This window comes from Mizuhopecten yessoensis, unplaced genomic scaffold, assembly GCF_002113885.1.
Source record: "Mizuhopecten yessoensis strain PY_sf001 unplaced genomic scaffold, ASM211388v2 scaffold10707, whole genome shotgun sequence".
Lineage (NCBI taxonomy): Eukaryota > Metazoa > Mollusca > Bivalvia > Pectinida > Pectinidae > Mizuhopecten > Mizuhopecten yessoensis.
In genome coordinates, this window is record NW_018408681.1 from 584,179 (window position 1) to 601,802 (window position 17,624).

The window sequence follows — 17,624 nt, forward strand, 5'->3', positions numbered from 1 at the left end:
ATAACTATTCGCTATGGTAATTGGTTAAGCTACTCGAAGTAAGAAAAGTATGTCGCACAAATTGAGTATTGATAACAATACCACATAAAGTGATGTGACTACATAGTTACCTGAATAGTCGTTCATTCAATACATGTACACCACACTGTATTTGATTTTAACCGTTTTTTATCGTGATACGGATTGTTTATGTATTTTTTACAGCCATAGATGTAATTCTGTCAATTCGACAACTTTATATCCAGTAATGTTAACACGGTAATGTCAATCAGCGTTATACGTACATGTATGCTACGAAATATTATAAATCTGATGATAACTCGCTGGAACAAGGAAAACGCCGTTTGGTCTTCTTTTACATTGTATAATTTTGTCTTAGGTGTCAATACAAAAAACGATATTTCTAATCGTCGAATTTTGCACCTATTTTCAAGGTTCGAAAACATTTTCAGCCTCTTTTAAAATGAAAATACAAGCATTTACGCTCTGGGTATTTAACTTTAAATAGAGGTTGAAGAATTCCTGTCAATTTGCATAAGAATAACATTTTCTTTCTTTTGAAAAGCACCATCAGTTTACTAAAATTAAAAAACAATAAAGCGTTTCTCAATAATTTTGAGGAAAACGCTAGAATATAATCAAAATGGAAATAATTCCAGGTTATGACAATTTTGAATTAATTAATATTTATGTTAATGCAACAATGTTTAAACTGACCCAGACTCTTAATGTCAAAAAATGATTAGGTTGTGATTTAAAATGACGTCGCAAGGGAGATAATAACAACCCATATCCTAGGCAAATAAGTTGTCGTGCAAGATGGAAAAGCTTCCAAAAATCTTGATATTCTCTGCGAATGTAAGTATGTATACCATCCACGTAAAGAGTGAATATTGTTGGACTACGTCAGCAATCTTACAGGTAGCTCATACCTTATTTATTTGTTTTGATCATTCCCTGTTTCAAGGTTTCAATCATAGACTAATTGGATTAAAGACGAATTAATCTAGAATGTTTAAGAAACAGCTGAAACATCTCTCGCATTTCACTGGATTCTGCTTTAGTGAGATCTGAGTGGCAATGCTGAGCTTTGTTCAGAACGAACATTGACTATTGCGGTTCTTAAACGATTCGTGCTAACTTGGACAGGAAACCACACTGTACGTAATACATGCCAAATACACCAAAGTATCGTTTTTTCATGTTTTCTGTCGTATTTGCTGCACCCATTAATTGATTTTGATATGATAACTTATTTTTCAAAATGTGTTACTTTACAGCAACAACAATTTATTTGGGTCGGAAAAAAATAGAGAATAAAATCTCTCAGGTAAAACAAGTTTGGAAGAGTTTTATAATGTATTGTCGGAAATAGTATCTTGCAAACATTCAATGGAATTGCAATTATATAAAGAATCATCCCAATGTACAAACGATAACATGCATTGTTTCAAAATGGAGACGCGTCTTTCTTTGTTACATCACATCGGAAACATCGTATTCTCCTGAAGATTTGGTAGTGTTATAATCGACCACATTATGTTTGGATATGTCGACTGCCCTGCCAATAACGATTAGTCGTTTGACAGCATTATAGTTTCCTGTATCAATGTTATACATTTCTGTAGCAATGACTGTCGACTATGTTTTTAAGTTTAAATAATTGCCTACTTACCTCCAACATCAATATCAAACCCAGGTCTGCGCAACTGAATTAACGCAGACAAGGGAACACGTGACAATGTCTCGTCCCTTGTCAGCGTTATGTTTTTGAGGATCACATCTGTTTTTGCGAGAGGGGGTAAGATGGCTGCTATAAGACCGAAATGTACCACTGGGTCGATCGTTGTATCTGAAACAATAGAGAGTATATTCAGTTTCCAAATAGCATGAAAACGTCAAATTAACATATATAGTAATTTCAGAGCGTGTCAGGTTTCAAAGGCATCGAGCCAGCGCCCCGTTGGTGGAGGGCAAGTAGTAGCAGACGGTCTGACGCCTGACAACTAGGCCACCGCAACCCCGAAATATATGTTTACCTCCGAGTTAAAAGTGGATGTTTAAATGCAGTATATAAGAATCAATAACCGTATATTAATGTGATACAATTGTATTGTGTCAATAAATATAAAATGCTAATTTTATTGATAAACCGAATTGCAAAAAAGTTAAAACAAGGAAGGTGATATATAAAACACCAAAGTCGTAACATTCCGCAACTGGTCGTTATCTTTATGCTATCAAATATTTAGTTATTGAAAAATACGATCGAAATACGTTCGTAAAAGTATTAAAATATAGTGTATACCATACCTGGTTTAGTTGTTACTAAACATCTATACAGGGACGGTAGATCTCGACTTCGGTTTGCCTCTACTGATAGCTTGATAGTGTCCCCCATTGATATCACTTTATCCTTTGTTAGCCTGCTAGTGTTTCGACCTAGAAGGTTGGATATTCTGACTATGAGTATGCATCATAATACATGAGATGTATTAAAGAAAAGAGTACCACCAAGCTGGACTATGTAATATATACATGTATAATGCACGTGTCACAACAATTTTCACTATAACGCAATATCTGTCCCCCTTTTCGGCAGTATTCTGTAAAAACATCATGCGATACATGTTTAAAAATGTTAAAAAAATCAAAGGTAAATATGAACACAAAAATTTACTGAAAAACATAGGCTTTTAATACGTTGCTGTCTTGGATTTTTTAATATTCGGAGCATCAACAGAAAATATGCTAAAAAAAATTTAAAAACTAATCATTCGCTCAAACTCTATTAACATAAACACTACAAAGAGAAGAAACCGTACAAAATTGAAAATCTCATGACTAAAAATTTGTATAGTGGCACCATTAGCATTAAACCTTTTTTTTTTTCTTTTTTTTGAATTAGTGAAACTGTACGCCGTCCTTCGTTTTATGCCAGATTATTTTTTTTATATGAAAAGGATTATATATCATTTCACATTGTTGTACTGATTCAATATTTATTATGATATGGTTGTCTATTAACCTACCTTTAGTAACCTGCTTCACGATTGTGCTGTCCGTCGGGCACACGACCTTCACCATCGCACCTTGACGGACATTGACAGATTGAACTTCTTTGAGCAAATCTTGAATGGTAAATTCCACAGGGGTCTCAGCCGATATGAGGTCCTTCACAACCAGGGCAGCGGATATATTGACTAAATAGATGAATTAGGAAAATTATTTTGCTTAATATAAACAGACTACCTCATGACTCATACAATCTTCTTAATATTTTGCATAGGAAATATGAACATATCACAAGCATGGGTGACTGCACCTTAAACATGTCGTAATGGATACAGCATGTCCATTGCACCATTCTTCTCTTTCCTCTTTCTATGAGTCATCAGTTAAATATAGATATACTAAGTCAGTTGATCGAACACAGAGTAAGTACATGTATATAAAGTGAGAAAAAAACACCAAGAAAAAGTTCATCAGGTGATTTAAACTGGCAATTTAAAGTTGTATTAATCTATTCAAAAGGTCACTACTGAGATACAAACTAACAATAAAGATTATATTAGAGTAGTTGGAAGGAAAAGCAATAAATACATTACGCATAATGATTTAAAAGTAATGCCAATAAAAAGGTAGCATGGGAGAAATAAAACGGAAGTAGAAAGTTAACACATTTGAAACGAGAAGACAATAAACATGTATACCAGGTGAGTGAAACAGTCAACAAAAAGTTGTTTTAAGTGTTTCAAAAAACACTTAATTGGTACTCCCTACATGTTAAAGAAATACGTACACGGTAATAAACATACTTAGTCGACACTAAAAAGAATACTTAGTGCAAAAAATCAATAAATTCGTAAAGTACTGTAGATAAATTGACGACATGTGTATACATGTACTATGTAGGATAAGATACACACTTGGCATTATACATTTAAATGTTGGTAATAGATTCAGCGTGGCATACATGAATTACATTGCACGATACAGATGTTTACAGAGTTAGAAATGAAGTAAATAATTATACTGAGAAAATGTAAATGACAATTAATTGGTTTACATGCAAGATATCATGACATTTGCAAAGAAACAAAAGGAAGTTAGAATTGCATTAAAATAATACCGCGTATATCTGAATGAATAGTTATAAGTATAAATAGAGAGTTAACTCAATCACCCCCGTATTGCGAAAATGAAGTATGATATCATTTGATGGGGAGCAGTCCAAATTCGTCATTGGGAGTCAATGGGGTAACCGGACAATAATTAGTTCACCAATAACAATATATTGGTACGTAATATAGTCAATAGAAGTATCACTATAATAAGCATTTGAATTAGCATCAGAAAAACACATACCTTTGTCGCTAAATTCCCAACACACTGAATATTTATGATCAGATTTGCTTTACTTATAATAAGTTTCATGTGGATTTCGTGTACTTCCTTTTTTCTTACCTTTCAGCGCTTTCTCACAGGTATATTGACAGTTTCCTGTGTCAGGACATCTTTGCTGCAATAATTTGAATTAAAATATATAGGTTATATCTAGTGATTTTTATTGATAAGCAATATTGATAGCAATATACAGATATATGTATTTGATACAAACATATCAATGTATTTAAGCCATAGACTCAGCTACGGGAAGGTGGCTACTTAAGAAATAAACTGTGGTACTGTACTGTAATGTATTTATTTTCTGGGGTTTTTTTTTAGTTTATATTTATTTATATTTTATTTATTTTTGTGGTTTTCTTTGAAATAAATTTCCTAGTAAACAATAAGCTAAATGACAATATTCACTGAACAGAACACAGGTAAAAAATAATGGGAACATAAACAACAAATAAGGCAGATTTACTTGCAAACACAGTAATTAAGGATCGCTGTACCTCTTTTAGAAAAAAAGTAATTAAATATAAACTGAATTTGTTTTTTGGCAGGATGATAGTTTTCATAAATATTTTCTGAAATAATTATATCTTGCAGGATTTTTGTGAACGAAAATAAAGATGAAACAAACAAAACAATTGTACGAATTCTGGATGCCAGACAAGAATTCGAAATCTAGACCTCTGTTTGATATTCTGTTGAGTTACCTGATCGATGGAGTTGACTTCGCCCAATTAAGCTTCATTTATATCGAAAACGAAATTAAGGAGGTAAACTACATATGGGAAAATCCGCAGTCGAATTTTTTATGTTTTTTTTTTCAGCAGTAGGATAGGGATCCCTTACTAAGACAAAATAGCATTTTTGGAAAAAGCAAGTAAAGAGAAGTATACCAGAATTATACATTTACATTATCAGATTATAAATGGTTCACATCAAGGTTTTTTTAAGTAACTGTTTATTTCATTGGCGTATTGTCAAGTTCCATCTGTTTCTTGCATTCTTCTATTTGAAATTTCAGTCCTATACAATCTTATTATTAATGTACCCGACTTTCGAAACCAACAGCATTAACCTGAGAAATACAAGTTTAAAAACACCTACACTGAAAAGATCATGTTTTCAGTTGCGCTTAGCCAAGCTTCTCTCGCACATATATCATCCTTTGAAATATTTAAGATTAGATATGGGAGAATGAAAGTTCCTTATATTACTTACTTTGTTGTCAGGACATGGCTCCGTTTTTCTCTGAGCCAAGTTTTGTGTCACAGCCAATGCCAAGAATAAGAGTGCTTGAAAAAAAGGCAGTTATCATAATAATTTTATTTTAAATAAAATCATATACACTGTAGGAAAGGATTTCAGTTCATGAACCACTTCTCAACCATAAATAATAATGATAATAATAATATACAACATTTGATATAGCGCCCTTTCTAGCTAACATAAGCCACTCTAAAGCGCTTTACAGTACAAATATATACATTACAAATATACAGTCAATACAATTATCATATATATATTAATCAATACAATATTGAGGAATTCGTAGGAGCTGCCTACAGGCGCTTACTCCTAGTCCTATGCCACCTGGCTAATATCTCCCTATGTGTGAATGCCTGTGTGTGTGCTGGAGATGTATTGTGTTCTGTTTGTAGTGGGACCGTGCTTCCAACGGTATCATTTATAGTGCCACCTCACTTGAATGCTACAGCACAGATACCGCAACACCCACCCCAGACCATTGTATACTCCACCTGGGTTGTTGGAGTTGTGTGGGCAGGAGAAAAACACTTTCTCTAATATCCCATGCGTACGGCGACAACGGGGATCGAACCCCGGCCGCCTGCTTGGAAGGCCAGAGTGTTAACCATTCGACAAACCCGCCCATAAAGCATTTCGAAGTAACTGAATAACACCAATGACCATTATTCAGTGGTATGCGTAAAATGTTTTCAGAAACAATAACAATGAAATCAATAAAAATCAGGTTATGAGATAAGAAGTACAAATTTCAGTGAATTAAAGTTGTAGTTTTTTTTTCTATAAAAGTTTTGTCGAGAAAATAATTATCAGACGTCAGTATCCAGGAACTGATAAACCGGGCAGGAATGGAGTGGGAGTGCTGAGGGGATCCCAAATTAGTTGGAATGCTGAGTTGATCCCAAGTTAGTTGGGATGCTGAGGGAATCCTTAGTATTTTCTATACGATGTTATGTACAAATATGTATGAATGCGATGTTTTAATTCATATCATCCGTATGTGATTGTATTGAGTATTGTCTTCTATTGATACATATACATGCATTTGCATTGCCTCTGCAATCCTTGTATATAGGGCTGTGAATGCCACTGGATCATTTGGAGCCTCCCGGCCGCCTTGATTAATAGGAGACCATCGGAACAAGCAATACTTTAGATGACATTAGGTTTGATGCAAATGTTCTTTTGTTTTGATAGGCAGTTCACTATAATTTAAATATATATCTTGAACGGAATTTTCTTATCATATAATGATAAATGGAAGTGAATTTATATATATTAATTAACCGAATTGCACAAATTGTAATTATAAGCATTTAACTTCTTTCAGTTAAAATTCATAGGCAATATGAATACCAACTGGAATAGGTGAAACCGCGCTTCACTGAATTTGCCTTTGTCTAGTTGGAATTGCCTATGAATGTCAGAATAGGAGATATATGCTTAAACGTATGGTGTGGAGGTTATGTATTATGTGAATGCATGACATTGTTCCGAGTGTATATGGTAAACACTGTAGATGGTGTGTATGGTTGTTATACTTTGTATACTATGTTTAGTGTGGTGTGACTAGATTTTGTACACGCCATCTATGGTACATGAGGCGTAAAGAGTATCATATTGCTGGAAACACTTTCAAGTGTATGTGCTGACAAATCGAACAGGAGTAAATAATAAATGAGAAAAAAAAGTACATGGGCAAAAGTTCATTTCAATATTTCCTTTGTTCCTGCATTGCCGATATTCTGTTTAATTTATTTCGAACTTCCTTTTGCTCATATTTTCGTATTCTAATTCGTGTTGTAAATTTACATTTTTTTCTTTTGCCCTTTCTATTTGCATTCGTATATCAATGTAAATAAAGCTATAATATATATATTATGAAATATTATGAAGTTTTAACAAAAGGAGATCAATTTCATCATAAGGAGTTTTAAAAGGACAAGAAGGTAGAATCATTGCCAGGTGAAAAAGCATGGCATTAAACAATAATTTACTATTTAATGCAAGTTACGTTGTATATCCACATCTCTGTCAATAAAAGCATTGAGCAAACCACATATTGTCTTAAAAGACCTATTTTTCTATCAGCGTTTTCTGCTGATATACAGTGGCTTACTTTCGTTTTAATATATTCTGTTACAGCCTCGGAAAAAGCTGACCCTAACACCTCATGGATATACTTTTGAATGTTTCATGAAAGACCTAAAAAAAGTTGTTTTGGTACATGAAGATTTGTTAACAAACCTCCAAATACTATTTATATCACGTCGCTAACTCACCTTTTTGTAATTAGTCGCGAGGGATTCAAAACAAACTTTCACCTCGTGAATGATTTTGCGATCAATATTGTAGTCGAGTTTGCCGGAAAAAGTGAATTACATTGACTTTCAAAGTATGAGCGATATTTCAGTAAAGGAACACACCACTGTCTATGTGTCATTTTAGGTATACTTGTATATAACATGACGGTAAGTAATATTGTTTCGCCCTGAAAATATGCCAACATTTGATCCATTAGATAAATTGTACATGGTAATACGTATTGAATAAAGAATTTCAGAAGAGTTCATTTCATGGTGTATTTGTATGGAACCTGCATCTGAAAATAAAAAAAAAGCATTAGGGTTTTAAGCAGTCAGAGCTGAGGGTATGATATTACATGTTCCAGACTGACAAGAGACCTTCATTCTTTTGTTGTGAACCAGCAGACTACAACATATTTTCATTCAGTCTGTAGGTATACTACTAAGCATATAGGATATTTTTTTCATCTGTAATAAACTATAGTTAGATGATGTGATGTTTGTTACTGTGTGTTTTGTAGCTATGATACTTGTACTGAAATGTGATGTTTGTTACTGTATGTTTTGTAGCTATGATCCTTGTGCTGAAATGTGATGTTTGTTACTGTATGTTTTGTAGCTATGATACATGTACTGAAATGTGATGTTTGTTACTGTATGTTTTGTAGCTATGATACTTGTGCTGAAATGTGATGTTTGTTACTGTGTGTTTTGTAGCTATGATGCATGTACTGAAATGAGATGTTTGTTACTGTATGTTTTGTAACTATGATACATGTAGTGAAATGTGATGTTTGTTACTGTGTGTTTTGTAGCTATGATACTTGTGCTGAAATGTGATGTTTGTTACTGTGTGTTTTGTAGCTATGATACATGTACTGAAATGTGATGTGTGTTACTGTGTATTTTGTAGCTATGATACATGTACAGTAGATTTCTCTTAATATCACTTCCCATTTGTCAGAGAAAAACATGATATTAACAGAAACATGACATAAACAGAATACATATTTTCTCATATTTTTTCTAGCCCTCAAATCCGGAAGTGAACTTAGTCAAATGCCTAAGTAATGTGGCTCTACGAAGAAGATTGATATTTTGTAACTTACCTTGTTCTTTACCCTAGTTGAAATATAGATATAAGTTAATAAGTATAGAAATAAATATATTATTTGTATTTCATTTCAGTATGCAGTTACATTTCATATAGTTATAACAAAATGACGATCAGTACGATTGTAATTATGATTGTTTACTGCAGTAGTGATGTAGGCATACAAGTGTTTGGCTGGTATTCTGCATCAAATTCAATTGTAAACATGAGACTTGGTAAATATTTACCTATATCTTGATATATATACTGTTCTTTCGCTAGTAACATCTTTTTATAGGTTAATTTCCTTAGATATGTGCTGCAAGTGTGTAATCGAAGATAGTACCGTATTATAATTAGTTGAAAGAATACATCACACTTGGCATTAGAAAAGTTTACAGATGTTAGACTGTCCTAGCTCCCCCAACCACAGGTGAATATCATGTTTATTGTACAAGTATGTAAGTCAACCTATTGTTTAACAGTCAGCCAGGTGTAACCTTTTGTTTAACAGTCAGCCAGGTGTAAAAAAATACCCTGTTAGGCCGAGGCATTGTTTATATAATGCGTCCAGGGTGTGACAGAAGGTCCCCAGGGCATTTATCATCCATCATTACCACCATTTACCTGTATTTTTTTTTGTGACATTGGCCAAAATAAAGTGATATTAAGAGAAATCAACATAAAATCAGGTGATAGTAAAACAATTGAATTGCATAGATTATATAGCAGAAAAAACGGTGCATCACAAAAAACATGATAATAACCGAAAAGTGACAATAACAGAGGTGATATTAGGTGGAATGTACTGTACTGAAATGTGATGTTTGTTACTGTATGTTTTGTAACTATGATACATGTACTGAAATGTCATGTTTGTTACTGTGTGTTTTGTAGCTAGCTATGATACATGTACTGAAATGGGATGTTTGTTACTGTGTTTTGTAGGTATGATACATGTACTGAAATGTGAGGTTTGTTACTGTGTGCTTTGTAGCTATGATACATGTACTGAAATGTGATGTTTGTTACTGTGTGATTTTTAGCTTTGATACATGTACTGAAATGTGATGTTTGTTACTGTGTGTTTTGTAGATATGATACATGTACTGAAATGTGAGGTTTGTTACTGTGTGCTTTGTAGCTATGATACATGTACTGAAATGTGATGTTTGTTACTGTGTTTTGTAGGTATGATACATGTACTGAAATGTGAGGTTTGTTACTGTGTGCTTTGTAGCTATGATACATGTACTGAAATGTGATTTTTGTTACTGTGTGATTTGTAGCTATGATACATGTACTGAAATGTGATGTTTGTTACTGTGTGTTTTGTAGCTATGATACATGTACTGAAATGTGATGTTTGTTACTGTGTGTTTCGTAGCTATGACACATGTACTGTCTGTTACTGTGTGTTTGTAGCTATGATACATGTACTGAAATGTGATGTTTGTTACTGTATGTTTTGTAACTATGATACATGTAATGAAATGTGATGTTTGTTACTGTAAGTTTTGTAGCTATGATACATGTACTGAAATGTGATGGTTGTTACTGTGTGTTTTGTAGTTATGATACATGTGCTGAAATGTGATGTTTGTTATTGTGTGTTTTGTAGCTATGATACATGTACTGACATGTGATGTTTGTTACAGTGTGTTTCGTAGCTATGACACATGTACTGTCTGTTACTGTGTGTTTGTAGCTATGATACATGTACTGAAATGTGATGTTTGTTACCGTAAGTTTGTAGCTATGATACATGTACTGAAATGTGATGTTTGTTACTGTATGTTTTGTAGATATGATACATGTACTGAAATGTGATGTTTGTTACTGTGTGTTTCGTAGCTATGACACATGTACTGAAATGTGATGTTTGTTACTGTGTGTTTTGTAGCTATAATTCATGTACTGAAATGTGATGTTTGTTACTGTGTTTTTTGTAGCTATGATACATGTACTGACATGTGATGTTTGTTACTGTGTGTTTTGTAGCTATGATAAATGTACTGAAATGTGAGGTTTGTTACTGTGTGTTTTGTAGGTATGATACATGTACTGAAATGTGAGGTTTGTTACTGTGTGTTTTGTAGCTATGATAAATGTACTGAAATGTGAGGTTTGTTACTGTGTGTTTTGTAGCTATGATACATGTACTGAAATGTGATGTTTGTTACTGTGTGTTTTGTAGCTATGATACATGTACTGACATGTGATGTTTGTTACAGTGTGTTTCGTAGCTATGACACATGTACTGTTTGTTACTTTGTGTTTTGTAGCTATGATACATGTACTGAAATGTGAGGTTTGTTACTGTGTGTTTTGTAGCTATGATACATGTACTGAAATGTGATGTTTGTTACTGTGTGTTTTGTAGCTATGATACATGTACTGAAATGTGATGTTTGTTACTGTGTGTTTTGTAGCTATGATACATGTACTGAAATGTGATGTTTGTTACTGTGTGTTTTGTAGCTATGATACATGTACTGAAATGTGATGTTTGTTACTGTGTGTTTTGTAGCTATGATACATGTACTGAAATGTGATGTTTGTTACTGTGTGTTTTGTAGCTATGATACATGTACTGAAATGTGATGTTTGTTACTGTGTGTTTTGTAGCTATGATACATGTACTGAAATGTGATGTTTGTTACTGTGTGTTTTGTAGCTATGATACATGTACTGAAATGTGATGTTTGTTACTGTGTGTTTTGTAGCTATGATACATGTACTGAAATGTGATGTTTGTTACTGTGTGTTTTGTAGCTATGATACATGTACTGAAATGTGATGTTTGTTACTGTGTGTTTTGTAGCTATGATACATGTACTGAAATGTGATGTTTGTTACTGTGTGTTTTGTAGCTATGATACATGTACTGAAATGTGATGTTTGTTACTGTGTGTTTTGTAGCTATGATACATGTACTGAAATGTGATGTTTGTTACTGTGTGTTTTGTAGCTATGATACATGTACTGAAATGTGATGTTTGTTACTGTGTGTTTTGTAGCTATGATACATGTACTGAAATGTGATGTTTGTTACTGTGTGTTTTGTAGCTATGATACATGTACTGAAATGTGATGTTTGTTACTGTGTGTTTTGTAGCTATGATACATGTACTGAAATGTGATGTTTGTTACTGTGTGTTTTGTAGCTATGATACATGTACTGAAATGTGATGTTTGTTACTGTGTGTTTTGTAGCTATGATACATGTACTGAAATGTGATGTTTGTTACTGTGTGTTTTGTAGCTATGATACATGTACTGAAATGTGATGTTTGTTACTGTGTGTTTTGTAGCTATGATACATGTACTGAAATGTGATGTTTGTTACTGTGTGTTTTGTAGCTATGATACATGTACTGAAATGTGATGTTTGTTACTGTGTGTTTTGTAGCTATGATACATGTACTGAAATGTGATGTTTGTTACTGTGTGTTTTGTAGCTATGATACATGTACTGAAATGTGATGTTTGTTACTGTGTGTTTTGTAGCTATGATACATGTACTGAAATGTGATGTTTGTTACTGTGTGTTTTGTAGCTATGATACATGTACTGAAATGTGATGTTTGTTACTGTGTGTTTTGTAGCTATGATACATGTACTGAAATGTGATGTTTGTTACTGTGTGTTTTGTAGCTATGATACATGTACTGAAATGTGATGTTTGTTACTGTGTGTTTTGTAGCTATGATACATGTACTGAAATGTGATGTTTGTTACTGTGTGTTTTGTAGCTATGATACATGTACTGAAATGTGATGTTTGTTACTGTGTGTTTTGTAGCTATGATACATGTACTGAAATGTGATGTTTGTTACTGTGTGTTTTGTAGCTATGATACATGTACTGAAATGTGATGTTTGTTACTGTGTGTTTTGTAGCTATGATACATGTACTGAAATGTGATGTTTGTTACTGTGTGTTTTGTAGCTATGATACATGTACTGAAATGTGATGTTTGTTACTGTGTGTTTTGTAGCTATGATACATGTACTGAAATGTGATGTTTGTTACTGTGTGTTTTGTAGCTATGATACATGTACTGAAATGTGATGTTTGTTACTGTGTGTTTTGTAGCTATGATACATGTACTGAAATGTGATGTTTGTTACTGTGTGTTTTGTAGCTATGATACATGTACTGAAATGTGATGTTTGTTACTGTGTGTTTTGTAGCTATGATACATGTACTGAAATGTGATGTTTGTTACTGTGTGTTTTGTAGCTATGATACATGTACTGAAATGTGATGTTTGTTACTGTGTGTTTTGTAGCTATGATACATGTACTGAAATGTGATGTTTGTTACTGTGTGTTTTGTAGCTATGATACATGTACTGAAATGTGATGTTTGTTACTGTGTGTTTTGTAGCTATGATACATGTACTGAAATGTGATGTTTGTTACTGTGTGTTTTGTAGCTATGATACATGTACTGAAATGTGATGTTTGTTACTGTGTGTTTTGTAGCTATGATACATGTACTGAAATGTGATGTTTGTTACTGTGTGTTTTGTAGCTATGATACATGTACTGAAATGTGATGTTTGTTACTGTGTGTTTTGTAGCTATGATACATGTACTGAAATGTGATGTTTGTTACTGTGTGTTTTGTAGCTATGATACATGTACTGAAATGTGATGTTTGTTACTGTGTGTTTTGTAGCTATGATACATGTACTGAAATGTGATGTTTGTTACTGTGTGTTTTGTAGCTATGATACATGTACTGAAATGTGATGTTTGTTACTGTGTGTTTTGTAGCTATGATACTTGTACTGAAATGTGATGTTTGTTACTGTGTGTTTTGTAGCTATGATACATGTACTGAAATGTGATGTTTGTTACTGTGTGTTTTGTAGCTATGATACATGTAATGAAATGTGATGTTTGTTACTGTGTGTTTTGTAGCTATGATATATTTACTGAAATGTGATGTTTGTTACTGTGTGTTTTGTAGATATGATACTTGTACTGAAATGTGATGTTTGTTACTGTGTGTTTTGTAGCTATGATACATGTACTGAAATGTGATGTTTGTTTCTGTGTGGTTTGTAGCTATGATACATGTACGGAAATGTTATGAAATATTCACAGCCTCTGGCCTTGACATTCTATAAAAGGATACACTAGTGACACAGCACCATGGTTCAGTGAATTTATCACGGTACACATACAGTAAGGACGTGGTTATGTGTGCAATAAAAATCAATAGCAAGTTCGTTTTATAGGTCACTAATCAAAGGACCAGTGAGTATAAGAGAACGCTGTCTGGAGACTCGTAGCTTTACGGAATAGTATTAGCAAAGGGTTCAACAACGCAGTTTCAGTCAGAAACTGTTTTTTATTTTTATTTTTTGAAAACTGATGATTCAGCCACCCCTTACAGGAAAAAAAGGAAAAAGATCCTAAGGAAGCGTTTCCTTTCAAGGTTAAAATTATTTAATTGTTGAATCAATCGGGACAATTTTTTTGCGTTCAATTTTTCCTTAAAATTTGAATAACAACTCATTCAAACAAGCTTTTCTATTTGACATGCCCCTGAGCAATCGTTTCGAATTTGAACCTGAAAAGGTCGCCAAATATCCCTAATCTATCACGAATTATGATTTTTGTTTCAATTTGCAAAATATTGCACAAACTAAATAAAATCGATTAAAATTCGAACAACTAAATGTTCGGATACACAATACCAGACATGTTATGATTAATAGTGACATGTAAACTAGCCGTATTCAACACTATACATATATTGCTGATATATAAATTATTTATCAAACATATCGGTTTGTGAGTTTGAAATAGAATAAAGGTCACTCTGCGCAAAAACAGCAGACACTAGATTGTATGCTCCACTTAGTGGAGGAAGAGTGAAACTTGTCAAACATGTGAAATGTTTTTAAATAGTCTGTTTCATGTTATTCATTAATGGATTCCGAAAAAAACCATATTGAGTCATTTATGATGTTTCGGAAACGTTTGTGAATGATGAATAAAGCAACCAAAAGTTTGCTCCTAAAAGTATTCTCTTTAAAACACACTGAACCAATCTACCATTCTTTCAAACGATATTGATTTAGAGGAACTACACCTTATATTGACATGTTGTTCATGCTTCTATGAGTGAATACATTTTTGTATAATCCTGTATTTTATAGTGTTGCAATGCTGCAGTTTTAATTACGGCCTGTAGATGGCATGAGTATTTACTTTGATATTCCTCCTATCAGTTGCAATTGTACACTCTCCCTTTCGTATGTATTTTATATATGATGGATGTTCAGTTAATTCAAAGCCTGGTCTTAGAACTGCCGTTTTCTGGATAGTCGCACCCTTCTGTATATAATCAATATCTAACCTAGGGTTTGTTAACGACACAGAAGGAAAAATAAGGCTTTTGACAGGATATCCTTTCCATCACTGCAATTTAAGTGGTTACAGTGATTACAAACGTTCTCATTGTGTCTACACTTGCATATTTTATAAGGTTATTATCATAAGCTCATTTTCATTTATGCGATCCGTGTGTTTACTATAACTTTCTTACTGTCCCTTACATATAGATATCGTTGCAGCCTGATACATGTTTCCGAATTTCAAGAGACTTAATGACGGTTGCAAAAAGAGACTTTCATCATTCTAGAGAATCTGAACTGGATTCATTTGAGAAAATTGTGTTTCTGATTTATGATTGTTCTATTTTTGAATATTGAAATCGGGTAATAATCAAAACGTTGTATGTTGTCACTGTGGGACTATTTTGTTTTAAGCTATTTTGATGCCAAAAGACGAGTGCACAGATACGTTAGGCAATGTCTTGATTCAAACTTTTTAAATGACTACAGTTTTTAACAATAAAATAATAACTTCATGTCAGGTATAACCTGTTAAATATTTCTTTTGACTCTGTCACTCCCTATAGTTTACTACATATAGACAGACGTTACAAAAGCTACCATAAACATGTGCTCAGAATGCTTGTGATCAGATTATATATATATATATAAATACCTGAAAACTTAGTACATTTTGTAACAGGCATTTGAAACATTAATAGAATTTGCTTATAAACGTTTTATGGCTCAAGTAACCTTTGAAAAACAGTCATGCCTACAACGTAAAGCAAAATAGATCGATTAAAAATCCATTGGATAGTTTAGATCCCCTGATTGAATTAATTTAACTATGGCATAACCTTAATATCGCCAGGATGGTTCCATCGGTATAGGAAATTCCAAATGAAATGAAACATGTTATCAACTCCTAATACAATACGCTTTAGATTTGGATAAAATTGTTGCATTTTAAGCATCCACGAAATCCAAGAGTCTCTCGATGTTCATATCCTCTACAACCTTGGAGTATGTCACGAGAATATCAAAGACATGCGGTAAGCTGTTTGATTGGTTTTAGGTACATACAACTGATCATTAGACCGATGCCTGTCCTTTAAGGGTTATAGAGGAGCGACACCCAATTTCAAAACAGTAAATTTCATTGTTATGGTGGCATGTGATTCTATTGATGTACAGCATTTGAAGGGGGCAATCATAGATCCTTCAATTTTGTTATGACGCATTCAAAGGGTGTAGCGAAGGTACGTGAATCGCGAGTGTAACCCCTTGATTTCAGAGATCCAATACCAAACCAGTCTCTTAAGATAGGCCAAAGATAACCCCGACTTCGTTGTTTTAATTTTTTCTGATGTCACAAAGTAAACCTGTTATTTCATTTTGGTTGTTCTTAGAAGGTATTTTGCAAAAATGTCTCACTCCATTGCAGAATTACAAAAACAAAAAACAGTATATAGGTAATACAAACAATACAATGAAATGCATGTACTCTTTCTTAGGTAGGAGACATAACTCTGGACGACGTACGTCAGCCATGAAAAACGGTTCATCAAGTTACATCAAAGATCGTGCATGTATTGATCAAAAATCACAAAAATCTACTACAATGCAATTTGTATCTTACAACATTTACGGAAAATCAAAACATGAATGAAAGCTTTTAGTAATATAAATATATTTACCCGGGACTAGCACACTTTCCCCCATCTTTGGACTCTACTGTCTTGATGACTCGGATAATCTCAGATTGTATCAGACATCCATTTCCGTTAACATGTTCTGTTTTGCTGACATCTACATCTGGCACTTTGTGTGATAAGGTACCGACCGTACTATTGATCTAGATGAAACTCTGCGCGCCATTCAACCGTGCCCTCGGGCGATCAGTACAGTGTCATTGTTCACGATTACATATGTAGCTAGATTATTACAAATACAAAGAGCATGCTCCTGATTGTTCTTGGTCACTGCAAATTCTACATACTCTGCAACCAATATTATTCATTCAAATTACCAAATCTATATTTTATTTTTTTGGTTGGCAACATTTGACATTGTGGTTATAACATTTAAGCATTTAGACGGCTATTGGAAGCATGTCACCATCTCGACATGGTGACATGTAGCCATAGAATGAATAAACTAAAATAGATCTTATATTTTTTAAAAACCTACTAATACCGTG

The 17,624-nt window shown here is 33.4% G+C and overlaps 1 protein-coding gene across 1 annotated transcript in view; it reads right to left on the reverse strand.

Annotated features, from left to right (window-relative positions):
- Nucleotides 1-17,246, reverse strand: part of LOC110461915 — a 55,450-nt gene extending 38,204 nt beyond the window's left edge. Inside the window, exons 1-6 of the mRNA XM_021515649.1 lie at nucleotides 17,122-17,246; nucleotides 5,623-5,696; nucleotides 4,468-4,522; nucleotides 3,033-3,203; nucleotides 2,314-2,442; nucleotides 1,676-1,852 (exon numbers count right to left, since the gene is read on the reverse strand). Of these exons, the coding sequence (XP_021371324.1) occupies nucleotides 1,676-1,852; nucleotides 2,314-2,442; nucleotides 3,033-3,203; nucleotides 4,468-4,522; nucleotides 5,623-5,696; nucleotides 17,122-17,146 (631 nt within the window). The 5' untranslated portion in view covers nucleotides 17,147-17,246. The remainder of the gene's footprint in view (nucleotides 1-1,675; nucleotides 1,853-2,313; nucleotides 2,443-3,032; nucleotides 3,204-4,467; nucleotides 4,523-5,622; nucleotides 5,697-17,121) is intronic.
- Nucleotides 17,247-17,624: the final 378 nt, after the last annotated feature.